Source organism: Ovis canadensis, chromosome 5 (assembly GCF_042477335.2).
Source record: "Ovis canadensis isolate MfBH-ARS-UI-01 breed Bighorn chromosome 5, ARS-UI_OviCan_v2, whole genome shotgun sequence".
NCBI classification, from domain to species: domain Eukaryota; kingdom Metazoa; phylum Chordata; class Mammalia; order Artiodactyla; family Bovidae; genus Ovis; species Ovis canadensis.
In genome coordinates, this window is record NC_091249.1 from 31884902 (window position 1) to 31911141 (window position 26240).

General features: G+C 59.9%; 1 protein-coding gene across 6 annotated transcripts in view; it reads right to left on the reverse strand.

Moving 5' to 3' along the window:
• Positions 1-2386: 2386 nt before the first annotated feature.
• Positions 2387-26240, reverse strand: part of KDM4B (lysine demethylase 4B) — a 116943-nt gene continuing 93089 nt past the window's right edge. For 2 of the 6 annotated variants that reach the window (XM_069591415.1, XM_069591414.1), the window contains 14 exons: positions 22608-22709; positions 22046-22245; positions 15850-16277; positions 15450-15570; positions 14716-14894; positions 12409-12631; positions 10780-10856; positions 10459-10514; positions 10168-10276; positions 6467-6652; positions 6225-6389; positions 5797-5916; positions 5241-5333; positions 2387-4263 (listed from right to left, as the gene is read on the reverse strand). In XM_069591415.1, the coding sequence (XP_069447516.1) occupies positions 4087-4263; positions 5241-5333; positions 5797-5916; positions 6225-6389; positions 6467-6652; positions 10168-10276; positions 10459-10514; positions 10780-10856; positions 12409-12631; positions 14716-14894; positions 15450-15570; positions 15850-16277; positions 22046-22245; positions 22608-22709 (2236 nt within the window). In that variant the 3' untranslated portion in view covers positions 2387-4086. Of the gene's footprint in view, positions 4264-5240; positions 5334-5796; positions 5917-6224; positions 6390-6466; positions 6653-9525; positions 9840-10167; positions 10277-10458; positions 10515-10609; positions 10857-12408; positions 12632-14715; positions 14895-15449; positions 15571-15849; positions 16278-22045; positions 22246-22607; positions 22710-26240 lie in introns of those variants that run through there. The other 4 variants (XM_069591416.1, XM_069591417.1, XR_011257218.1 and 1 more) reach the window with 3 other exon arrangements.

The following is a 26240-nucleotide window of genomic DNA, read 5'->3' on the forward strand; positions in this document are numbered from 1 at the left end:
AAGCCAAAGTCCTCTTTCCACCACGCTCTTTGCAGGGGTGGAGGCTATAGACAGTGAGCCTAACCAGGGGCCTCTAGGAGGTAAGGCGGGTCTGGGCATTGAGGAATGCCCCACGGGAAAATGATTCTGTCCCAGGTACAGGGCAGGCGTAAGGAGGCTGCCATTTCTCACTCGCTCTAAAATGAGCGCAACTTTTTCTGTAAAGGGCCAGACAGTGTATGTCTAGCTCTTGGGGCACCAGGCGGTCTCCACCGCTACTGCTCAGCCCTCCCTTGTAGAGCAAAGGCCGCCATAGATGGTACTCAATGAATGGGTATGCCTATGTGCCAACAAAACTTTATTTGTAGGAGAGCTGGATTTGACTTGAGGGCTGTAGGTTGCAGGGACCTTGACCGCAGAGGCTGGGGTATTCCATACCATGCACCACATGCCCCGCCTGAACCTGACCGACCTCCCTTGAGGGGTCAGATCTGAATATCACCTCTCTGGGACCCTGACAGGTCTCTGTGAGCATGGCTTACCTTCCATCTTGCTCCCTCTCTCGTCTTTCAGGGCACATGTCAAAGCTGTGTTTATGGTGCCTTATGTTTTCATCACTTGCCTGCTTTCCTGAACTCTATATATAAATTCCAGAGAAGCAGTGATCTTACCCCCACTTCCTCAGCCACCTCCCAGGTCCTGGCACAGGGCAGTTGATATTTGCCACCTTATAACTTTATCAGACTCCAGCGTTGGGCCCAGTGCCTGGATGCCACAGATCCCGTAGGTTCCATGCGGCTGCTCAGTCGTGGAGTCAGCCTGGTGTCTTGGCCCTGGCCTCAGCCCATGGTGGCCTGTCCCAAACTACCTCCCCATTTTATAATATTTCGGACAGCATTGAGGACAGAGATCCATCTGCAACCGTGCTGAGACCACCTGGGTCAGCCATTCACGCTGCTGCTGTCTGTGGCCCCCTCCTCACCACTGAGGACCGACCACATCCTCCAGGCCCCGGGGAGGGTCAGAGGATGCTGACTCACCTGGTCAGTGTTGCAGAGAGTCCCCTGTAGCAGATAGGGAAACTGAGTCCTGGGGGCTTTGTGGGGTGCCGGAGGCAGCATCTCTGCAAAGGGTCGGAGAAGCAGGCTGAGGGTGGCAGTGGCTGGGTGGATACTTCATTGGAGGAAATTTGCTCAGGACACAGCACCCTTAAGGATGCTTGTTCTGCAGAAGAAAAACTGAGGCCCAGAGGAGCGCCCTGTCCACAGCCCCCAGGCCCATCTGCTGATGTATCCTAAATGCCTTCTCTCAGCCCTCAGCCCCATGTCTAGCCGTGAGAGCCCAGCTCACCTCAAAAGCCATCTTTCGAGATGCTCAGTGTTTCCATTCTGCCCTGGTCCCCAGGCTCCCACCTCACCCCATGGTCTGTCCTCCTCTCAGGGGTCAGAGGGCAGGGCACCAGTGAGCAGAGGCAGAGTCAGGCCCCGCCTCTCCTCTGCCCACAACCCTCTCAGGCTCCCACTTCCCTGGGGTGAATGCCCCAGCCTTCCTGCAGCCCACAACACCCTACATGACCTGTCCCATCCCCTCCCTGCCCTCGTCTCCTCCCTCTCTCCCCCTCCCTCCCTCCCCCTTGCTCTGCTGTAGTCACATGGTCCCACTCAACTATTCCTCCAAAATACCAGGCATGGGTACTTCCCTGGTGGTCCAGTGGTTAAGACTTGGTGCTTCCATTGCCAGAAGTCACGGGTTTGATTCCTGGTTGGGGAACTAACATCCCACAAGCTGTGCAAGGGACGAAATCCAGGCATGGTGCTGTCCCAGGGCTTTTGCACTGGCTGTGCCCCAAGATGTCCCCCTGCCTCACCCTCTCATCTTCCTCAGGACCTCCTACTGTTTACATCCCAGCTGACATCCCATCTTATATGCCGTCCACCTCTCCCACTTCCGTCACAACTACTGCTCTATCCTGGGTACTGGCTGAATGAGTAACACGTTCACGAATACTGGGGGGGGGGGGGACAGCCTCACCCCACGTGGACCCTGCTGTCTCACATAGGCCCAATGGCTGCCCACCACAAAATACGACCCCTGGCTCAGGTGTCACAAGAACTGGGCAGAGGCTGGGAAGGCAGGGGGGAGAGGGCCTCGCCCCAGGGAGACTCAAAAGCCTCGGGGGCCAGATGTCTGTGTGGACACAAGCTTTAGATGTCTAGCTCTGTATGGAAACTTCCTCCATCCTGGAGGCAGAAAGCAGAGGCTGTGGGGCCACCCTTTGGGGAGGAACCACACCTGTTCCCTCCTGGAGGGCACACCCAGAGCCCACCCCAGCCTGGAGACTGCTGCCCACCTCCCTGGCACCCACTCAGAGGAGAAGACAAAAGAAGACGCTGCAGCCACCTAGAGCTGTAATTCGCAGTGCTCACGAGCCTTTAATTCATTATGAACCTAGAGGCAGGGGAATTAGGCAGAAATACAGCGCATCCTTAACCTCAGGTGGAAAAAAATCAGGGTGGGTGGGGGGTTTGTCTCTTGCTTTCACAAACAGACACAAATACACCTTCATAGGGAAAGCACGCTCCCCCTTGGCTGCGCCACTGCCTGTCTGCACAAGTGGTCCAGGAACCCACCATGGATGGAGTGGAACCCAGAGGGCCTGGCCACAGGGGTGGCCCACCTGCCCGACCCGGAGCCACAGGGGCGTCTGCCTGCTTCTTTTTATTCTCTTTACAATATAAATAGCATTTTCAAACTACATATGAACACAGGGACAGCGCCCCGGGGCAGGGGCCTGCTGCATGCAGAGGGAACCCCCACATTCCGCTGACTCCCCGGCACCTCCCGCCGCCCCGCCCGCCCCTCTAGGGCACCTGCCCTTCCCCCCACCAAGGGAGCTTCTCTCCACTTTCCTTACTTGGTTCTCTCTGGCCTGGCAACTGTTAGAACCTCTTTTTTAAACTTAAAAAATCTTTATACAAGCAAATGACGCTTTCAACTCCTCTGCAGGGGACCATGGGGTGGCTGAGATGTGGTGGGGAGCACCATTCCTCCCCTAGCCTGGAATGAGGAACATGTTTTTCTGCCTGGAAATTCAGCCCATAAGCCTTCTGGGGCAGATTCCCTCCAAGCTGAAAGCCGTGATTCCCTCTTGAGAGCTCTCTCTCCCAGACACACAAATTCACGCGTCACAGAGCTTGTACAGGATGTACCAGGCCCTCGGGGTTGGGGAAGACCCCCTGCATACGTGTGAGCAGCAGCCAGACCCGAGGGCCGCCCACCTGCGGCCTCAGCTGGGAGATGGCTCTTCCCAGGGGAAGAAGCAGAAGATGGAGCCACCAGAAGAGAGAGCGTTTATTTTGCAAAAGGCCACGCAGAGAAGGGGGAGGCCACCAGAGGAGCTGCCAGCCTCCTCCCGCTGGGTGCTGGCCTCGTGGTGCCAGCTGCCCAGACCTTCTCGATCTCACGACTGGGAGTGAGTGAGTGACCTGGCACCACCGTCAGGGGCATCCTGCCCTTGCCTCCCAGTGCCCCCAGGCCTCACCGCTGCTACAGCGCATCCCCACCGCTCACAGCAAGTGAGACCAGAAAACATGACAAACAAAAAGCTGAGCTGCTTTTATCTTGGGCAGCTCACCGGGTTCTGAGAAAAAAAGACATTTGTTTCATTTCGTTTTGTTTTTAAAGCCACAAATCTAGAAAACAACTTTGGGATGTGGTTTTTCCTTTTCTTTCCTTTTTTTCTTGCATTTTTTTTTTTAAACAATAGGTATTTATAGAAAGAACCTCACAAAGGTGATGTATGTACAGAAGTCACAATCTCCACGGCTGCTCAGGAGGCAGGCAATGCAGTAGCACCTTTTACGAGAAGAAGAGCTTACGTGGTTTACGAATCTGGGTCAAGGGGGTGGTGTGCGCACCCCCGCCGGCCCCCCAGAGCCCGCCTGGCCCTGCTCCCTGAGTCCGGGGGCGCGTGCGGCGTCCTGCTCGCTCCTGTCGCCGAGGTAGCCTCTCGGGCTGGGAGGCGAGGACAGGGATTCACAGCAAGCAAACGCCAGGGCCCGCCGCGCCTGCCTTGCTGGGCCGAGGGCTCACGGGCGGCCGGTGGTCCTAGTAGGGGGCTCCGGGCCAGCACTGCGCCTGCAGCAGGCTCTCCATGAAGGCCGGGTAGTCCGGGTTCCGCCCTGAGTCCTCTGCGACGCGAGGAGTGCCCACCCGAGGGCGCTTGGCGGCCTTCACCTCCTCTCCGGAGAAGATGCTCTCCTGCGGGGCCCCTGTGCTGACCGACTACAGGGGAGCAGATGGCGTGGGGGTTAGTGGAAAGGGCACTGTGGGTGGAGATCTGTGTCCCCCAAGGTCCAGTCCTATGCTGAAGCCCCGCCCCAGCAGAGCACAATGGGGTTGGGGAAGAAGAGGTCATGAGAGAATGGCCCTTGAGAACAGGATCAGTGCCGTTATCAAGGGACCCCTGAGAACGCCCTCTCTCTCGCCACCACCTGAGGACACAGAAGGCAGCTAGCCGTAAACCAGGGTCTGCCCTCACCAGACCCTGAACCTGCCAGTGCCTTGATCTTGGACTTCCAGCTTCCAGAATCCTACGAGATTGTTTAAGTTGTCCAGTATGGTACAGCAGCCAGAATGGACTGAAATACAGGCTGTGCTTGGGGGCCTGGCTGGAACAAATGCCTGCCCTGCTGGAGGCCAATGGCCCTTGGCTGCTGGGGACAGCCCCTCCTGCCTCTGCGTGAACCCCCATCCTGTCCTGCGAGTGACCCCCCCCATGCAGGCAGAGGAGGGGCCTAGCCTCCCAGCCACTGGCCCCCTAGCAGGGGGGGAGCCCTGCCGTCCAGAGAACTTGGGAGGCAAGGCCGGGTTGTACACAGGCCGTTGGTCTGCCTAGCAGCTCCTGTCCGTCCCCCAAGGAACCTCGCATCTGGGTACCCCAGCTCTGACTTGGCTCTTCCACCCACAGCCGCAGCCCCTGATTCTCAAAAGTTTGCCTCTGGGTTAAACCCAAAAGAAAGAAGATGGCGAAAAGTCATGAGAAAAGGCCAGCTTCTTTCGTTCCCTTTTGCATCACCAACGTGCAGCTGCGATCCACGCTCGGGTGCTGCTGTCTCCTCCTTACTGGCCGGGCCAACTCTCCCACTGCCCCTCCTGCCTCAAAACCAGCAAAGGCCAAGGCAGGATGCCAAGGCCGCCTGGACGGGTTGCTCCCCAAGGCAGCCATGCCTCCACCCCCGCCCCAACTCCTGGCCACTTACCAGCCGGGACCGGACCCTCTTGGGGAGCTCTTCGTCCAGGGTGAAGACATCACCACGCTTCACCGTCAGCTGGGACCCATCCTCGAACTCCACCTGCCAAGGGGATGCAGTTCAGCTAGTGGCCCACCCAGCCCAGCCCCGTGCCCACCCACTCACGGTTGGCTTGCAGGCGACCGCTGGGAAAACAGCACAGGGTCACCCGTCATTGTCTTCGTCACTGGGATAGGGGGTGAATTTTCTTGTAAGATTTCACACGTCAATAACTTTTCTTCCATGATCATGAGAAAAAACTCACAACCAACTTGATTTTTTAAAAAAAATCAGGGGCACTGAATTGTACATTTAAAAAATGGTGAAAGTGGTAAATTTCGTTAAGTATGTTCTACCACACACACACACAATCGAGAAGACATCTCCAAAGGGGAAAATATGGGACAGTCAGAAGGCCTTCCTGCCTTCCCTCCTGCGCTGACCTCAGAGGCTAGCTCCACAGTCTCCAAAGGACCCTGCTGAGGGCTCCACCCCAGCCCATACCCGGCAAACAGGACCCCCTCACCTGGTAGATGTGACTGGTCACAGAGGAAATGAATTTGGCCCTGTAGAGGTTGCCGTCAGTCCACCGGAGCTCCACAAACTCGCCCTCGGGTGGCGGGCCCAACCGGGCACAGTCTCTACTCTGTGGAGGGAAGGATGGGACGGGGTGAGGGGCGCCCTTGGCCTTGGTCACCACGCTGGCCTGGGCTAAGAAAGGTCCCATTCAGTAGAAAGGTCCCAACCAGAAGCAGGTGGTGCTCTCAGCTTAAACTGTCAGGGTGAGCTATGGGCGGGTGCCCAGCGTCTGCTGCCACCCTGCCCTGTGGCCTGCCCTCCTGCAGAACTCTCCAGCAGGAGATGCCCGTGAGGAATCGGGCCACCCCCCAGCATCCTAAGGGCAATGCCCGCCCTGCGCCTGCGCTGCCCCCTGCCCCGCCCCTCGCCGCTCACAGTGATGCTCTCCGGATACAGGTTGTCGCTGTAGGACCCGTCATCAAAGTTCACTTCATAGAAGGTCTGCGTGGTGGTGCCGATGACGCGGCACCGGTAGTAAAGCCCGTTGCGGTTCTTGGTGATGACCACCTGGCCCAAGGACACGGCCCTCATCACCTGGACCTGCGGGTGGAGGGGATGTCAGCACACAGCGGGACAGAGGGGCAGGGGGACAGACCGGGGGGCAGACGGGCACTCACGTTGTGGCCCCCCGACTTGTGCTTGAAGCAGGTGATGGAGACGACGTAGGGCCAGTCATCCGGCTCCATGAGCACGCCGGCGGCGTGGGCGCAGGTCACGTGGAAGGAGGTGGAGCAATGCTCGCAGGAGCACTGGACGCAGGCGCCCGGCACTTTCTTCATCCGCTTCCGGCAGTACACACACTTCTGTGGGGGCACGGCAGTGGGAACAGGGCTCCGGCTGGCACCTCCGCCCCCTGGCGCTGGGAGCCCCTGCCCTGCTGGGCCCCTAGGTCTGTCTCCTGGGAGTGACTTTGAAACCCGAAGCCGGAGTGCAGGGGCCTGGCCCCATGGAGGGGTCATCCTGGGAGCGTCTTGACCACCCCAGGCCCACCAACTCAGCCTGCAGCTGGCCCCCAGGAGCACCTCTAGACCTCTTTTCCACCAGCCCCTCCATAGAGCTGCCTGAGCAGGCACCTTGCTACCATGTGGAGGGACCCTGAAAACAGCATGCTCAGCGAGAGAAGCAGACACAGAAAGCCGGTGTGACTCTACTGATGGGAAACGTCCAGAACAGGCCAATCCACAGAGACAGGCAGTGGGGTCAGGGGTTTCCAGGGGCTGGCGGGGGGTTGGCAGTCACCCAATCAGGGGGGCCGGTCTTTCTGCGGCGGTGGAATGTTCTAGAACTAGCTAGAGATGATGGTTACCTAAATCTGTGAATGGAGTTAAAGCCACTGAAATGGGGGATTTTATCTTAATTTTGAATGAAAAACACTGCAGTGTGGCCCTTCATAAGGAGGGGCAGGGGGCCCTCACTGTGGGAACACCCGCCTGGGTGACCTGCCCTGCTGGGTGTCAGCTCCCAAGCCATCAACACTGTGCCCATGCCCACACCCTGCTGCCACTCAGCAGCCACCTGCCGACGACTCTGGGCGTTTAATAAGCCGGCCTTTATCGCTCTGTAAACCACGTTCAAAAGCCAGAGAAGCCCCACAGCAAGGGCGCTGCAGGAGTGCAGCCCCGTGCCGGTCGATGGCAATGAAATCTCATTGTTAGACTGTTGATCCCTGATTCTCCCGCTGGCCTGTGGCGGGGAGGGGAGACACATGACATGGCCCTTGAGAACTGGGCTCCGCACCAGGAGGCAGAGACCCCAGAGCCAAGGCCCGGGAGAAGCCCGGCCGGTGGGCAGCTCGCCGCTCTGAGTGTCCACAGCATGAGGAAAGCGGGCCAGGCCCCCATGGGGCCGTCTGCCCGGCCATGACCTCAGGCTGAGTCCTGTCCGGATCTCCCTCATTGGAGGCTGTGAGGTGGGGGCAGGAGACGGGGGGTCGGGGGATGGTGCAGGATGGGCCGTGGGAGGAGGCTGAGGGCCGCAGCTGCTGCACCAACAGCCACAGAGGCCGCGAGGCACAGTCCTGTGTCTCAGGCCTTTCCCCCGTCAAGCCATTCCCTGCCGCCCCTGGCCTTCCTGCCAATTTTGGCAAACACATCCACCTTCCCTTCCATCAAGATGTGACACCTCAAGGCAGAGCTGAGGAGAAGGGCAGAGCTGGTCTGAGCGCCTGCCCTGACAGCCTCACTTCTACTGCCCCCTAAGCTGATCCGGGCTGGTGAGGGGATGGGCAGCAGGCTCAAGCTACCAGCCGGCTGGGGCAGCCGCTACTCACCAGGGTCAGCGGCCAGAGAATCCTGGGGACGGAAGGATGGGCAGATGGCCAGGCATGACCGTCCCCAGGCCTGCGGCTGGCACGTGCCCCTGGGAAGGCAGGCAGGCGGCCGGACAAGCAGGAGTTAACTGCCAGCTTCCTTGTGAGGCTCCATTAGGCAGTACAAGCGAGCCTCGTGTAAAAGGATTTTTAATTCATCGTTACAAGTGCCGGTAATGAAGAGGCTGCAAGCTGGAAATGTCAGATGATCCATAAAGCGTCTGGGAGGCAGGATCTATCTGGCGCCGCACACCGCGCCATCACTCCACCTGAATAATGAGGCCTCTGCCGCCCGCGATCCTGGAGAAATCACTGCCGCTGCAGCCTCTTCCTAACACCCATCCTGACCGGCGGGGCTGGCATTGGCCTGAGCCCCACGTTTCCTGACCAGGCCCCTTCCCCTGCCACATGGCTCCCACCAGCCACCCACTCTGCCCTGCCCGGAGGCCCTGCACCTAGGAGCTCCAGGGTGGTGCCTCTGAGCCTTCACTTGGGCCTTCTCACCAGGCTCACCAATTACAGCCCTGTTTCTCTGCCTCCTGCCCGCTGGAGGCCTGGAAGCCTCTGTACCCAGGCCCTGTCCCAGGCAGCTGGGAAATAAACCAGGCAAGAACAGCCAGGATGCTGTCCGTACCCCGGGCCAATGACCCATCTCCTGGGGGCTGTAAGACACATCCCACTCCCTACATGTTCCCCACAAGGCCACCCTGCAGACTCATAGGTGATGACCTGGGAGCAGGCGCTGGTGCACTTCCCTTTGTGGCCCAGCTCATGCTCCCCATGCAGGGGATTGTTAGAAGCCCCATTTTATGGAGAAGAAGACTGAGCACAGAGAGATCAAGGACTCTGTCTGGAGTCACACAGCTGGCTGGTCGCAGAGCTGAGAATGAAAGCCAGTGTTTGCTTACTGACTACGGCTTACTGCCCCGAAGGCTGCCCCAGATCGGGGGAGGGTGGGGAGGAGACATTATCAGCAAGAGCCGGAGGAACTTGAAACTTGCAAGACCACTCCTGCCCAAGGATGGCTATGCTCCTTAGAGGAGCCAGAGACAGTGCTCCCACAGCTGAGGAGCAAAAAAGGCAAAAAAGCCCAGTTTAAAAATGGGCAAAGGACTTGCCTAGACATTTCTCTAAGAAAACATACAGACGGCCAACAGCTATGTAAGCAGATGTCAACATCAGTAATTATCTGGGAAGTGCAAATCAAAACCACCTTTAGAATGGCCACCATCCAGAAGACACGAGATAACACGTATTGGCGAGGACAGAAAGAAAAGGAAATGACACACTGCTGGTCAGAACCCACACTGGCGTAGCTGCTATGGAACACAGTACGGTGGTTCCTCAAAAAGTTAAAAAAGAACTACCATATGATCCGGCAATTCCACTCATGGGTCTTTTGCTGAAGGAAACAAAATCACTGTCTTGAAAAGATACCTGCACCCCCATGTTCACAGCAGCACTGCTTACAACAGGCACGACCTGGAAACAACCTAAGCATCCGCGGAGAGAAAACGAAGACGACGCACTGTAGAGACACAATGGAATGCTACTCGGCCATGAAAAAGAAGGCAACCCTGCCATCTGCAGCCACACAGGTGCACACTGAGGACGTTATGCTCCGTGAAATAAGCGAGTCGCCTGCTGCAAATCTGCATGTCCAAGAGGAAGCGAGGACAAACCTACAGAAGCAGAGAGGACAGGTGATTTCTGGGGCTGAGGGAAGGGAAACTGGCAGCTGCTATTTAACGTGTGTGAATTTTCAGTTACGTCTGATGAAGATCTTCTTGCCTATTATGTTCTTAAAATTCCATTTGATCGCCGATTACAAGTTAAGCAAGAAAGAACTGGGCAGAGCGCCGGTGGCTTTTCTGTGTAAAAAGCAGGAAATTGAGCCACAGAGAGGCACCCCCTGCCTACTCAAAGAGTAACTTGCTGGCCACACTGAAACCACCTCCTGGCTCCGAGGCAGCTACCCCACCCTCGGGGCAGCACTCAAGGGCCCCCTACCAGCTTCCACCGCTGCTCGGGAATGCCGCTGATGTCCACGGGGTGGCGCTCCATCACGTTCAGGAACCGCACTTCCGGCACAGCGATGGCGCAGATCACATGGACCCACCTGGGGGAGGAGCGGAAGGGGTCAGGGGTCACAGGTGGGCCTCGTCCCCTCTAGGGTCATATCAAAGCTGTGGGCATGGGCCTGCCAAGCCGACAGGACCTCATCTACTCCTGCTGGTCCTGTCCCTGTCCCGAGTCGCCCCTCAGGTACCCCCGTCCCCTAGAAGGGGCCCTTCCACCCACCTCCGGTCGGTCGTCATCTGCAGAGCGCCTCCCCGGAGGTTGCACAGGCAGCACTCCTGCGGGGACCAGACAACTCGTTGAGGGGTGTGCAGGGCGGGACCGCCCGCCTGCTGCTCCGGAATCTGCTTCGGCCCCCGCCAGCGGTCCTTACATTTCACACTAGCGGCCACCGAAGCGATGGGCTCCACCCGAGACCCAAGGAGGTGAGGCAGCCAGCCCAAGGTCTCCCCGCGGGATCGGGCGAGCCCGGGGCCCAGGCCCGGCTCCCCCACAGGCCGCGCTGGCTTTCAGAGCACCACCCCAGCTGCAGGGGCGAGTTACCGCAGTCCAGGCGTGGGCCGTGCACCGGGAACACGTCCAGCCCTCGTTGACCAGCTCCGGGCGGATGCCGTAGCAACCTAGAAGACAGGGCAAGCGAGTCTGTCGCCATGGCTGCGGGCAGGCTATCAAAGGCCAGTGGGGGGAGGGCGGGGGGTTCCGGATGCAGTAACTGCGCTCACCACCTGCTCGGCCTCAATCCGGACCACTGCACACAGAGCCCGAGAAAGTCTGGAAAGGGATGGGGAAGGACAGCAGGCTCCCCGCCCCCGACTCTGCCGCCAGAGCTCCTCCGGGTCGGAGGCTCAGCCTGGCCCTTGCCCCCTACCCCAGTCTGGGAGGAGCTGAGAGAGCAGCAAGGGGACCCAGACGTTGCATAAGATGAAAAGTGGGCCTTGGGAGTCCGGAGTTCAGAACCATTGCTTCTGAAAGCAGTGAGAGGCCCTGTAATTACCCAGGGAGTTGGCTGTGGGATGTGGCTGGGTTCACAGATGGGGAGGGGGAATGGAGGAGGGGTGGAGGGCCATGCCCCAGGGCCCCGCCTCATCGGCGCTGCCACCCAGTAATACTGCAGGGACCCTCAAGCAGCTGGGGCTTGTTGCCCACCAAATGGGCTCTGAAGTCTCAGGGGGCTGTCAGGCAGTACCAAGGGGTCCCCAGGGAAACTCCAGGAGAGAGCAGGACAGCAGGAAGGGGGCTCTGTGTCCTCACTGAGCCCCTGAGGGCCAGCAAGGTACCCAAGAGGCCCCCACTCTGTCCCCTGGGCCCTCAGACGAGGCTGGACCCGGGGGTGTGGTCTCAGCTCCTGGAGGAGGTGCGGGCTCCCCCTCTGTCTAGTGCCAGGTCCCAAAGGAGACGCCTGTGCTGAGCCTTGTCTCCTAAGCCTTCTCTCCACTGACGTAGCTGGGCGGGGCCCCTCGAGGGAAGCAGGGTGGTGGGCTCCGCTGCTGCCACCCGCTCCCCACACCCAACACCCAGGGAGCGTGTCTCAGAGCCAGACGCCAGCCAGGAGACAGAGCCAGCTCCAGGCAGGCCTTGGCAGGGGCAAGGCGCCAGAGATGTATGGCGAGCTTCCTCCACAGGCCACACCAAAACTAACCATCTCCAGGAAGCTTTCTCGCCATCCTGGACCACAATCTGATGTTCGCCACCCCCTTCCACCCAAGAAGGGAACAGACATCCATCTTCCTATCTCTGGTAGGTTGGGCTTTCAGGATTTTGGGGAGAGGTGGGGGGGGGGGGGAATCACCGACGGGAGAGATAAATCAGATTCCTGGACCTCTGCAATCAGATTCCTGGACCTCTGCAGAATCTCAGCTTTACCATCAATTCCAGCCTCAGCCCCAAGGCACAGCATTTAAAAGCGTCACAGACCCTGATAGGGACCCGATCTGCTGCCCCCCAGGCCCTGGGAGGAGAGGGCAGGCCACAGTGGAACCTTCCAGAAGGAAGTGTCGGGCAGGCCTACCTTGACTGGGGGGCAGCAGGACGTCTGCCCCCCAAGGATGGAGACCCTGATGCCATGACACCAGGTCCTTCTATATGCTGGAAGCAGCAGCCAGAGGGAGGGGCGGCCCTGCCCCGCAGACGCGCCGCCCACCTACAGCCCCCAGGTGTTGGCCCAGCACTCACTGGCATGGACCTGCAGACAGCACTTGGCGCAGGCGATCAGCGGGCTGGTCCCGTCGTCGCCGATGTAGGAGTTGGCGGGGAGCGGCTCCGTGTTCTCCCCGCTGGCCGTGAAACACATCTCGGGGATCAGCGGCCGCGTCTTCTGGCCGCTTCTAGAAGGTGGGATGGCCGACGGGCCCTCCCCGAGGGCAGCCTGGGGAGCCTCCTTCTCAGTCTGCAGGGACTGCAGGAACGGACGCCTTCAGCAGAGAGCCCACCCTAGGGCAGGCGGGACCTCCAGCCCCAGCTTACCCTACTGGGACACCTGCAGCTGCCCCACCACAAGTTCTCCCTGACACCCTCCCAGACCCCAGCCCTGCTTCAGAAGTCCCCTGAGAGATCCTCCTCTAGAGAGTCAGATCGTGTCCCACCCAGCCACAAACTCTCCCACTTAAGAGTTACATCCAGACCCAGCACAGACGCCACCCCACAGTCCTTGACTGGCTTGCCCCCACTGCCCTGGGCTTGCTCTGCTCCAGCCACAGGGGCCTCCTCGCTGTCCCTCCCCAACACCCCAAATGCCAGGCTGGGCCCTGCCCCAGGGCCTTTGCATGTGCAGTTCCCACCATCTGGGGTGCTCATCTCTCGCTCACGTGACCAGCAGCCCCCAAGCCTTTGCCCACTGTCAGCCTCGTGGTCCTGACCATCACCTGATGCCATATTACCTGTGTATCTATACTTATGACTTGCACGCCATGACCGCTGTACCCCAGTCCCCCAAGCCCCCCAGATCCAATCAGATGAAGAGTCTGTGATGAAAATCCAGCAACACTGGGCCTGTCACAGGATGGTGGGGCTCCCAGATGAGCCTCCCCAGCACCCCCAGAGTGAGGGGAGGACTCTGCCCAGCTCGAGCAGAAGGAAAGCGGTCACCAGGACCACTGGTCTGATGCACTGTATGTGCCTGTATGGGGGGTCCACCTTGGATGAGGGGACTGGCTAGTTTCCAGACAGGCACAACGTCCAGCCATAGCTCTTCCCATGACGCAGGACAGGCAGAGCCTGGCCCTGATGCTGAGGGCTGTGGCCGTGGAGGCCCGCCAGCACCATGGGCATGATTAAGTTCAGGCATGATGCTTCACTTAGCCACTGGAATTAAGGAGATGCGCCTCTTAAGCAGACGTTCCCAGCACAGATGCCAGCAGCACTGAGGAGGTCACGCCTGGCAAAGATGTCCGGATGGCACATCTTACTTGTTTCCACTACCAGGTGTTGAATCGCTTAGGGATAGCAGGTCCCAGCCGCTCAGAGCAGCAGGGCCCGGGAGACAGGCATGCCACCCCAGCATGGTGCACAGACCTCGGTCAGCCCAGCTAATGCATGGAAAACGTCTGACACTAGGCTAGGAGTTGGGGATCACAAAGCAAGTGAGATCTGATTCTCTCCTCCAGGGCTGATAAACAGAGGGCAGGAGCAAAAGCAGAGGTGGGCCTGAGTCAGCCAGGGACAGCAGATCCAGGAAGGCTTCCTGGAAGAGGTAGCAAGTGGGATGGAACCAAAGAATGTACAGAAATCCACCTGGCCAGGCAGGGAGCTGGGTGGGTGCATGGGAGATGCTGGGGGACAGCACAGGGCATACTATGTGGGGGTGGTGGCAGGCGTCACAGGAGAGGATGGCTGTGGGGCACGTGGAGAGGCCGAGGGCTGGGCGTTTCCATCCGGGCCGTGTGTGGTTGTGGTGAGACGCTAGCAGGAAGGGCAGGAGGCAGGCAGCGGTCAGGGCCAGGGCAGCAAACAGGTGAAGAAGGAAACCTGGCAGTGGACGGCTCAGGGCAGAACGCGGGGAGAGGCCAGGTTCACGACTTGGGAACTCAGGACAGAGTCGGGGCTGTGTCCGGGCCAGGCCACGCGGGGACTCTTTGCCTGGCCCCAGCCCACCGTCATCAGCCCCATGCTGGTAGGGCTTCCAGACCCCTGCTCACCACGCAGGCCCTTCCCTGGCCCACTCCTGGGCCCCGGGGTCAGGCTGAGGGCGTCTCAGAGAACAGCGCTTCCTGCACTTGTATCCTCTTTGATACCTGTGAGTAAGTTACCTTCCAGTGAAATTCAGACCCCAGGCTCTCTCCCCGTAGCCCTCACTGGGGCCTTAGCTTCATGCCCCGCCAGCCAGGCTCTCCCCTGAGCCCACTGTGGCCCCAAAACAATGGGTTCTTGGTCCCCAACACCCTCTCTTCAGGGTGCAAGGGCTGGCTTCTGGCGGAGCGCCCACAGGAGCAGGCAGACACTCCTGGCTTGGTGTGGACCTGGGGTCCCACGGCGCTGGCTCACCTGGCTGTACGGGTAGAAAAGAGTGCAGATGGCGCAGTAGGGCTCTGTGAGGGCGGCTGCCGCGTTGAACTTCCTCTCGGCCTGGAAATTGGATGCTTTGTTCTTCCACTGCAGGGACAGCAATGACCTCAAGGCCTCAGGGTCACCCACGTCCTCGTCCCCGGAGAAAGGGAAGGATTCTGAAGTAAAGGGGAGTGGGGAGGGGTGTCAGCACTGAGGACCCCACTGCCCAGTGTGCTCGGGTATGGGTCCCCGGCTCAGGGCCGATCCCACGTGGGGACAGGACACAGGGTGGTCGGGCTGTGGCGGGGGGCAGAGACCCCTGGAAGTTGGGTGGGGACACTGTCTCCCCCACGTCCTGTAAGATGGAGGCCACCAACAGACATCCATCCTGCCCAACCTGCCATCTGTCACTGGGCAGGCCTCTGCTGGCTGTGGCTCCTGGCCGGCTGTCCCCGGGCCCCAAGGCCCATTCCTGCGTTCCCTGAGGGCACTGGGGTGCCGTCCACCCTGGTCTGTGTTGGTGGTCCCCAGGGATCTGCCCAAAGCAAGGTGCTCATTTATGGGACCTGGGAGCTGTAGAATAGGCAGGGGGACACCTTAGCCCTGAGGCATTTGAGGAGAGGGTCTGATGCTGCGCGGGGGCGCTGGGGTGGGAGTGAGCAGGCTGGATGGGCGGGCAGCAGAAGAAGGCGGGGCAGGGACCCAGCAGAGCCAGTGACCCCCTCACTCACCCTCATCACTCGAGGCCTCCTGCTTGACCACGGATAGCGGGGACCGGGTGGGGGGTCTGCCCAGAGGGTGGCGCCGGCTCTTCTTGATCTCCATCTTCAACTTGGAAAAGGTGGACGGATTCTAAAACAGCACAGGAGGCCTCTGAGGGGGCAGCTCTGGGGCCAGAAGCAGGGACTGCTCTCTGGGGCCAGAGCCCGGTTCCAAAGGACCCCAGAGTCCCCAGTCGGGGGCAGGAGACCCCAGGAAAGTGCAGCCCCGATCCGCGGTGGCTGCTAAACCACATCTGTGTCACTGGCCTCCGGGATGGGAGCCACAGGGCTCATCTGGGACAAGCGAGGCCACGGTCGGCACACAGGGGTGGGGGACGCCCCCCCCAGCCAGTACCCACTGCCCCTTTACCTGCCCCTCACTGGCTCCGCTCTCTTCCTCGGGCCCCGTCAGCTCCATGGGGGTGGCCTGCTCCTTCCAGGTGGGGCCTTTCTGGGCAAAGTGCTCCGAGGCCTGCTGGCAGGACATACGGCCCTTGTTGCCGGTAGGGCCGGGCCGAGGTACCACGTACAGCATGGGGATGACAGGGCGCGGCTTTGCCTCTGGCTCCTCGCCAGGGACCTTGGGGGGCACCACGTTGAGGGGCGGTGGCGGGGGGCTCTCCTCGGCAGCCTCAAGGCCGGGGGCGGGTCCCGGGATCTCCAGCAAGGGCGCCTCCTCAGTGAACTGGGTGGACGGGGGTGGCGGCAGCAGCGGGTAGTGGGGGTGTGGGGCGCCGTAGCTCTTCTTTTTCCGGTCACTCTTGGCCTTGGCCAGCCGCAGCTTGCCCCTCCCGTCCTCTGCAGGGACAGAAGAGAGATGAGTCAGAGGAAGGGACCAGGGCACCCCAGGGGTCAGTGGCCAGAAGCCCCCTTCCAGCCCCCTTGCCCAAGACAGGCCACCCTCCCCAACCCTGCCCAAGGAACCTGGGCTTTGGGCAGTCCCACCTGCAACCAGGTCCCCTGACAGGCAGCCTAGCTGGAAGCAGCGGCAACCTGGCCGTGGAGCTCTGCCCCGGGGCCCAGGGAACCTTCTGGAAGAGCACCAAGCGGTGTCCTCGCACGGGGCACCGAGTCGAGCTGTCGCCAAGTAGCTGGGGGGAGACCCACGCTAAAGGTCCTTCCAAAGGGGAAGGGGCAGAAGCAGGATACGTTTTCTTTTCCTGTATCTGGGTTTCCCGTTTCTGTGGCTGCCACACACAGCTTGTAGAATTTTTTAAAAGCAAAACCTTAAACAAGTGGTTCCACGTGTCGGGGACAGAAGTGTCCTCAGGGCCTGAACACTCTTTGGCCCCTGAGGGCCAGCACTGGGAGGGCTTCCTGAGAGGTAGCAGGGTGGGGAGGGAGGTGGGCAGTGTCTTCAGCAGCATTTTAATTCAGGGCCACAGTGGGCATGCAGCTCCTGAAATAAACGGAGCTGAGTGGTGTGGCTAGAGGAGTGACGGCCTCCAAGGCCGCCCATGCCGTAGCGTAGGACCTGAGGACGTGGAGCCAGACACTGGCAGCGGGGACTCCACAGACAGGGTGAGCCAAGGACCCCGAGGTGGACCCCAGTGCTAACAGGGGTCCTCAAAAGCAGAGGATCCCGCTGGGCTCAAGGAGATGCTGGGCTGCTGGCTGTGAGGGTGGGGAGAGGCTGTGAGCCAGGGAGGCGGTATCTCTAGAAGCTGGAAAAGGCAGGAGCCAGTGCTCCCTGGAGCCTCCGGAGGGACTATCCCTGCCCACACCTGGATCTCAGCCCAGTGGGATCTGTGTGGGACTCCTGACTCTTAGGAACGTCAGACAAAAAGAGAGTTACTTCCAGGCACCAAGTCTGTAGTCATATCATCACACAGTCACTGGGGACATGTGCGGGTGGGGGTCTCCACAAGGCCTGCACAGCCCCTGGGCCCCGCCTGCCCACCTGGAGAATGGGCACCGAGTTCAGGCCCTCCCTGCCTGGCCTGCGTCCCCATTCTTGTGACATCACATGAGGTGTGACAGTGGTTGATGCCCAGAAGACAAGTTGGTTGTCCTGCTGCTGGTACCCGTGAGCTGTCAGTGCCGACGTGTCACCACCTGGGCCCCCGCAAACCAGGCTGGGAAAGTAAGGACTGCTCAAGGGGGAAGTACTGGTCCTTCTTCCTGCTAAACTCGTGACAATGGGGTGTGTGACAGGGTCTGGTCGGCCACCCGGCATCCACGTTGATCTTGTGCTATAAAAACCTGTCCAAATGTTACCCACGTCCCTCAGCCAAACACGACGGCACAATCGGGACGATGTTCCCAAGGGCAAGACCATCCATCTAGTCCTTGATCAACCTGACCCAGGAAGGGATCAAATAAGAATCCTCTCTCCCTTCCTCCAGGCAGACCCCTGGCCTGAGCGCTGGGAGAGAGCCAACTCCCACCAGCAGCCCCCACCGGGTGAGCTCAGAGCCAGCCTGGCCCATAGCAATGGCGGCCCCTCTGTCCACTGCTCACCACAGCCCCGCAGTGATGGCGGGCCAGCCCACGGGTCCTGGGCAGGCAGCCACGCTTTTCAAGAGATGCTCAGAGGAGGGAGTGCTTGCCAGTCCCCACGCCCTCTGGCCCTGAACCTTCCAAGGGCAAGGACAGCAGCAGGATCCCTCATGCCTTCGCCTACCCAGAGGGACCTCAACCACCAGCATCCCAGGAATAGTGATCTGGCCGAGAAAAGACCAGACAACCTGCTCCTCCCTGGCAGATGCTGGACGTGGAAGGTCCTGGCAACGGAAGGCCAGCCTCTGTCCCCGGAGATGGGGAGGGGGAGACGGGGGAGCACTACTCACAGGGCTTGGTGACAGCGGCCGGCCGGGAGGCGGCCAAGGCTGAGATCTATGGACTTACAGAAACGGCCCTGGGGCTGCCCCGACACGCAGCACGGGCTGGGCTGTCAGGTGAGTGGCTTTGTTTTCTGAGGAAACCACTGTCCCCTCTGGCTCTCAGACAGCGCAGGCACACAGATGTTAGTCTGAGGAGGGGGCACACCCAGAGGACCCCGTGAGGGGACAACCCAAGGCCAAGAGGGACACCACAGTGGGGAGGGCCCCGTCCTCATGCCATGGGGACCACCGCAGCCCAAGGGGAGCCGCGTGTGGAAAGCCCCTCAGCTGGCCTGCCTGACAGAGCTGGGATGGCAGCTCCAGCACACAGCCCCTCTCACGCCCCCGGCTGTTGTGGGGGCAGAATGGCAGAGGCGTGGGGGAAGGGAAGTGACCCAGCAGGGCTGCACGGCCCCTCCCAGCCCTCGGGCAGGATTCTGCCTAGAGACAGGACAGCACCGTGCGGGGTTGGGGGGGGGGGGGACGGTGGGGACTACGAGCTCTGGGACCAGCCCTCCTGGAGTCCTGGCTGCTCCTGCCACCCCCGGCTCCAGAGCTGCGAGAAGGGTCAGCGGCCACGCCTAGCCAGAGCTGGCCAGACAGCCCGGCAGGAGGAGGGAGCCCCCGTGGTCCCAGCAGGCCAGGTGGACATGGGTGGCCTTTCTGCCTTCTGTTAAGGGCTTGGCCCAGGGCCCAGGGCCCAGGCTGGGGGCAGGGGAAGCTGATGGAGCAGGGTGGGGGCCCGGGGCAGGCGGGAGGGGAAGCAGCCCCCGTCCCCAGGCCCAGCGACACATCAGCCAGCCTGGCTCCTCTTGTTCCGTGGTGTCCAGGCTCCTCTACCCTGCCCACCCCGTGCCTCCTCTGTCAGGCAGCCTCCTGAGTGTGAGTGGCACGTGCGGTCCTGATGCAAACATAGAACAAAGACTCCATCTGCATGCCCAAGGCAGTCGTTACACTCATAGCTTTGAGAGACTTTAAGCTGGCATGAAAGGAAGTCTAGAAACCACTTTAAAGTCTTCCACTCATTACTGGACACGTTTGCTGACACCCCTGGCTGCGAGCACTATTTATCTGATGCGTTCAGAGCGATCTTCCGCCAGAGTGATCTCCGACAGCCGCTGACCAGAGCGTGGTTCCCTGCTGTGGGAGCCCCCTGCCACACCCTGAAGGGACCCCTTCCTCTCTCAAGGGGCCCATGTTGCAGAAGATGCCCGAAAGTCCAGCTCCTTCTATTTGGGGCCCAGGCTCTGGGTTGGAACAGGGATGGGGTGACGAGTTGGGGAGCAGGGTCGCCTCCCTGGGAATGTCCCCACTCTTCCTGGGTCCACAGCCACACAACAAGGAGCTCACCAAAGAACGTGGGCCCTGCAGCCCTTTGGAGAAGTCCTGGGGCCCTGGGCTGGGGCCCTGGAAGTAGAACAGAGGGGGCACAGAAGCCACGGAGGCGGGCGCGCATCCTGCCCAGTCCTATCTGCAGCACGTTTCCCTCTCAAAGGACACAGAGCCCACCTGCCACATCTCCCACTGTCTAGGTGGCAGCCTGCTCAGAACAGGGAAACCAGAGAGGAACCAGAGTCTCACTGTGGAAGAGGCCTTGCTGAGCGTAGGCATGAGGCCAGCTCTCGGGATCCCGAGTCACTGAGGCGGGGGCAGTGTTGCTGCAAGGGGCTGCATCCAGCAGGTGGTGATGGGGGCGGGGGGTGTCCCTTAACAGTCGATGGGATGAGTTACTAAGATGAGGTCATCATCGGGGTGGGCCCTCTGCCAGCGTGACCAGTGTCCTTGTGAACGGGCAAGACGGAGACGGGCTCACTGTGTGAGTGTGAAGCTGGCTGTCTACCAGCCGAGGAGTGAGGCCAGAACAGACCCTCCCCCACGTAGGAGCAGCCCCACAGCCACTCTGACCTTGGACTTCCTGCCTCCAGACCGGAGACACTGCCCCGTGGTTCCTGAAGCCCCGACTCGGGGCCTCGGTCAGGGCAGCTGAACAGACTCGGATGCTCCTTAAACATCCAGTGTCTGCCTGGCCTGTTTTCAGAACTTTAAGTAACTGGGATATGGGTGCAAGTGTTATATATATATATACGAGGCTGCGTGTGAAGATCGGTGGCCCTGGGGAGGAGTGGTGGTCTTCACTGCAGCCTGGGACAGCTCCTGCCTCCGGTCTTGCAGCCCTGACCTCTCCTGACTTCTCTTCCTTGGGCCTGCATCCCTCTGGCTGCAGTGAAATCAACATATCCTCCTAACACGCACAAGTCCATTTGTGTTTGGTTCCTCCTTGTCTTTCAAAAACATCTCTGGTTTTTCCCATAAAGGTCTTATTTCTAGGGAGATTTGCTCCAGACTGCATCACTCTCTGGTTGCTTTTATCACAAGTGGGATCTTTGTGAAAACCACGTGTTCTGTAAACAAGTGTGATGTGGCTCTGGGTCTATTTCTATGGGGTGATCTCGCCTGCGCCCAGATGGTGCCAACATGCACTTCCCTCCCCCTGGCCTGCCTGCCTCCTCAGGCTGTCCAGACTCTCCTGGGTGGAGGTGGGCTATTTCACGAGGCCCACCGGGTAAGCAGCATGCCAGGCTATCTTCGGACACGCACCAATGTGATTTCCCAGGAAACTTTCTGATCTCCCCTGTCTCCAACTCAGGAGGCCCCTTGCAGGGACACACCCCCTTCCAGCCGGTGGAAACATCCAAGGTTCATGCCCGCCACACACAAAGTCACATGGACAGTCACCTCGAACACCATATCATCTGTGACACCAGCCACAGGACCCCAAGGAGAGCCTGACCCCAAGCTGGGCAGGGGCCATGCTGAACTCATAAGCAACAAGACACAGGCCTGAGGACAGGCCGGGAGCCCTGCCTGGAATCCTCCAGGAACCTACAGCCTGTGATGGGGGCCTGAGGCAGGGCTACCTGGAGATCTGCCAAAGGCCCCTCGCCTCACCCAGCCCCTCCTTCACACCTGGGCGGGGGGGCAGGTGCTACGTGCAAACATGTGAGCAGCTGAATCTGAAAATGAGGAAAACGAAGCCAGCTGTGGAAAAGAAAAGCAGCGCATAAAATGTGGGTGTGGCAGACGTTCACACACTCAAGGAGTAACACTCGTGGCTAACAGCCCCTGGGCGTGTAAAGGGCACAGTTCTGAGACACCCCACCACGGCGCCCAGATACACTTTTCTGCTCAACACCAGCAGGGAGGCACGGCGGCCCCACCACAGCCATGTCCAGCTAGCAGCAGGGCGTCCTCTTCCCTGACTGACCAGATGGCACCTGTTACGGACTCAATGTCTGTCTCCCCAAGTTCACGCTGAACTCTGTGCCTCAGCGTCACGGGGCTGGGAGGTGACTGAGTCAAGGGGGGGGACCCTGGCGAAGCATCAGTGACCTTAGAGACCAGAAGGCTGAGGACACAGCGACAGAGGGTCGTGTGCACACCAGGAGGCAGGCCCTCCCCAGAACGGGGCCACGCCAGCACCCTGAGCTCCAGCATTCAGCACCAGTGAGCAAAGCCTAAGACTCTCAGCTGCTGGCCTGTGGACGCTGCCCCAGCCACCAGACGGGCTAGGACAGGCTCTCTTCGGTTTCTGGGAGGGGAAGGACTTTCCGGAGCAACCCCCCCGACCCCACACGAGAATGTGCATCTTTAGAAAGCACCTTCCTGCCCAGGACGCACACAGACTGGAGTGTGAAAGCGCAGGGCCTCCGGCCTGGCCAGCGCAGGCTGCCAAGCTGGACTGACCTTCTGAGCCCTCGGCCTCCCGGCCCTGTGGCAGCAGCTGGGCTTCCTCCTCCTCCTCCTCTGGGTCAGCCTCTGGTGCCGCCTCCTCTTTCGTGCTGCCTCCTGCCTCCTCCAGGAGGGCTGCCCCGGCTGCCCCCTCTCCAGGAGACCTGGGGTCGTCGGGCTTGGGCTTCTTGGGCTGGCTCCGTTTCCGGTGAGACCTGGAAAGGGAGACGCATCAGAGGGGAGGTGAAATGATGTAAGGGAGAAGCCCTGGGCCGTGCACTCAGCCCAGAGAGAGAACCCAGACAAGCGTCCCCCAGGAGGGCAGGGGAAGCAGGCCCCTGGGTGGGGTTGGCTCCTGGGGGCAGGGGTGGTGGAGGGAGAGAGGCCTGGGGGAGGGGAGGATGATGGCGAGGATGGGCAGTATCAAGCAGGTGCAATGGCAGCTCGTGATGGGATGCAGGGATGGACGGCTCTAAGAGCCTGTGTGTGGAGGGCGCGGGGGAGACAGGAGTGTGAACCCGGGTGGAAATAGCAGCTGGTGGAAAATGCCTGCGTGACGGACAAATGGTGCACTTACGAGAGCCCCGGTCTCCTGGTCTGCTCTTTCTTCCTCTCTAGACTGGGTTTTCTCTCCTCCTCAGTCTTTTTCCAGTGTCTGTTTTCCTTCAGACTAATTTGTCTAGAATGTAAACGTCAGGGGGTTTTTCTCTAGGGCTCGTGTTAACCCCAGATGGCTCACCGCCTGGGCTTTCCCTGTGTCTCCACCCACAGGAGCTCTGTGCCCAGAGCCTGCAGTGATCCCGCAACCCTTTGTCTAAGCTGCACCCGGCCCCCAACCCCTGCCCCTGCCTCCAGGGACTGAGGGAGGTCCTCGGGCCCCAAGTGAGCATCCCAGATTAGGCTGAGCTACAGCTTCTTAGTGAAAACCAGGGGGAATCAGGGTTAAAAAGAAGAAAGGAAAGCGATAAGGGGGGCGGGCTGCAGGTTAGTGGCCAGGGCACCTCTGCCAGGCTCGGGGCTGGGAGGATGTCTCTGCCAGTTCCCAGAACCTTCCAGGGAGGGAACAGAGCAGTTTAGAGACCACGGGAGGTGTGTGACTGGCCCAGGAGTTGGGGCAGAGGTGGGGTGTGGAGAGGTCCTGCCTGAGGCAGGGACAATAGACCAGCCCAGGCTGCAGGCTAGGGCTTCCCGCCCGGGGGAGCGCTCCAGGTGCCCTGGCGGGCTCAGACACCAAGACCTTCCCGGAGAGTCTAGGCACTAACAAGGACCAAGCGCTCAATGAGGAACCATCTGACTGGGGCTGGGTGGGCGGGGCCCCCAAGGGCTCCAAATGCCAGGACCCCCACCTCCTCCTGGGGTGTCTGTGGTGGCCCTAGCCCTTGACACTGGCTCCTGGAAAGCCTACTTCTAACTGTCCCCTGATGCTAACCACTGACCACTGCTGGTCCTTTGCTGCTGGCTGCCTGTCCAGCAGGCCCCTACCCCTGGCTGGCAGCTGCTCTATGCCCTGAGCCCAGGCATGGCCCAGCGTGTGACACGCCCTACTTGATGTTGGCAGCATGGACCACCCCGATGGCCACAGGCGGGAGTGGGGAGCATTCCAGGGAGGGCGTGGCATGGGCAGAGCATGGCATCACACACAGCATGGCGTGCAGGGGTGCACGGCGATGGGGAGGGGTGCGGGAGAACAGGCAGGCATGGCAAGGTGGGAGGGAGCCCGAGAGACTCAGGCCCACTGGGGGACACTCTCCACACTGGGTGAAGCCCTGACTCAGAGACAGGTGGGAAGCTGCGGGCTTTTCACTCACGGTAACCTGGAGGCTTCTCTCAGGGTCTGGGGACGCTGCAGGGCCAGGTGCCCAAGCGAACCCCTACACTGGCCACCACACCCAGAAGGCTGTCCTCCTCCTGGCCACTCACCTGGCCTCTGTGTCCTGCAGCAAGTTCCCTCCCCCCACCTGGAACCAGCCCCAGAGGCCACTTCAGACCCTGCCCTGCCCACTTTCAGGGTCCCTAGAGAGCCCAGACTCTCCTCAGCCCCCAACCCACTACTGAGAGGCTTCCCCAGTGGCTCAGCGGTAAAGAATTCGCCTGCCAGTGCAAGAGACACAGGTTCAATCCTTGATCTGGGAAGATCTCACATGCCGCGGGGCAACTAAGCCTGTGCGCCCCAACCAACTGAAGCCCATGCGCCCTAAAGCCTGTGCTCCACAAGAGAAGCAACCACAATGAGAAGCCCACGTGCACCTGGAGAGTAGCCCCTGATCGTCATAACTAGAGAAAGCCGTAACTAGAGAAAGTCTTCATTGACTAGCAAAGAAGACCCAGTACAGCCACAAATACATAAATATATAAAATTAGCAAACACACCACTGGACTCAGAGCTCTGTCCCTAGCACCAAAACCCCCAGCAGCTACTGGGCCTCACTAGTTTGAGGACTCCCCATGATAAGTGAAACTAGGCACAAAGGTAAAGGCAAAGGGCTGTGCCCTCCTGCAAAGGGGACAGCAAAGTGAATGCTGCATGCAAAGAAGAATCTGTTTCGTGAGAACATCAGCTGGGAACAACACTGGGAGGATCCGGGGCTAACAGCTGGAGGAGGTACATCACCTCACACACCCTAATCACTGTCTGGCTGCCACGGGATCCCTGAGGCCACCTCCGTATCATGTCTTTCTGATCCCATAAACATAGCTTGTCCATGAGCAGCTGACCTGCTTGCACTGCAGTCTTTGCTTTCTCGTCCTGGAGTCAGTAACTGGCCTCCTATCCCTGATGCTTAGTGTTCCTAGTTATCTCCAAGTTCTCAGTGCTGCCTCCTGGGCAGGGCTCATTTGCTTCCAAATGACAACCCAGGGCCACCCCCTTATCTGAGGCTGCCTTGGACTCTCTTGAATTGGATCCAGTTTCCTCGACCGCATGTCTCTCGTGGTTGATGCCCTTGTTTAGCCGGAGCACATCCTCCAGCAGCTTTCTTCGGCAGGAGGGGAAACCTGGGACTTGCTCCCTTCCCACACGTGGTTGGTAACTTGGCTGGGTCCATACTTCTGGGCTGAAACGACTGCTCTCCTGACCTTTGAGGGCCTTGTCCTTTGTCTACTAGCTTGCAGCATCACAATCGCCAAGTTCGATTCCATTTGGGCCCCATGTTCTTTCTGTTGACCTGTTTATTCGTTCCAGAGGCTTGGGTGTCTTCTGTCTAACCCATGTTGTGAAGTGTCTCCCAACCCACCTCTTACATCTCTTTTCTCTCTTAAATGCCCAAGTGCCACCTCTTCTAAAAGTCTTTTTTTTACGCAGCAGGTTCTTCCATAAATGTCAAGTCACCCACTCTCTCAGGGAAGAAGTAAGTTTTCTTCTGCTCATTGTCGGCCTCTTCTGCAAGGTCCTGCTTTTTGTTTGAGACCCTTTTGCACTGAATTTCCTCAGAGGTTTAGGGGGCAGCCTGTGGTCATGGCCCCTTCTGAGAGGCCAGGAGGTGATGGTGGGGGAAGGCTCAGGAGCACGGCATGGTCAGGGTAGCTGGTGGGAGTGAGCTGGACGCACAGTGGTGTCCAGTCTGGCCAGGGCATCAGGCGCAGGGAGGTGGGGAGACCAGGCCAGCCCCTCACAGGTCTGGGGGCAGCAGAGGGGACAGGGATGTCCTCTCTGACTCCTCGTTTCCATGGTGAGTGGGGATGGTAGGTAGAGAGGAGGTGGGTGGGAGCTGCAGGGCTGGGTAAGTGAGGCTGGTGGGCTCTTGCCTCCTATGGGGGCAGCTGGAGGTCCCACCAGAGGCAGCAGCAGAGGCTGGGGAGGGACGAGGACCATGTACTCAGAGACAAGCACGCCGCCCCCCAACCGAGCCTGGCTGCTCAGATGCTCTGTGCAGGGTGCACATGACGGGCAGGCAGAACACACACCTGCGGCAACATGAGGGCGCCACAGCGCCTGTTGGAAATAATCAGGAGCCGAGCGGAAAAGACTGTCTACATACGGAGAAGGGCTGCTCAGGCAGGAGTGGGGGCGGGGGAGTGTGGCCAAGACACCAGCTGGGCAGAGCACCAGCAAGGACAAGGTCACAGGTCATGGGTCCTGTTTGTCACAGGGTGGGGTCAGCTCACTAGACAAGATTTAGGGATTAGAAGTAAATCCACGAGTGTCGTTTTTCTCCTAAAGGGGCCAACACCAGACTCTGCTCTGTGGTGACATCTGGGGTGTGGTACTGGG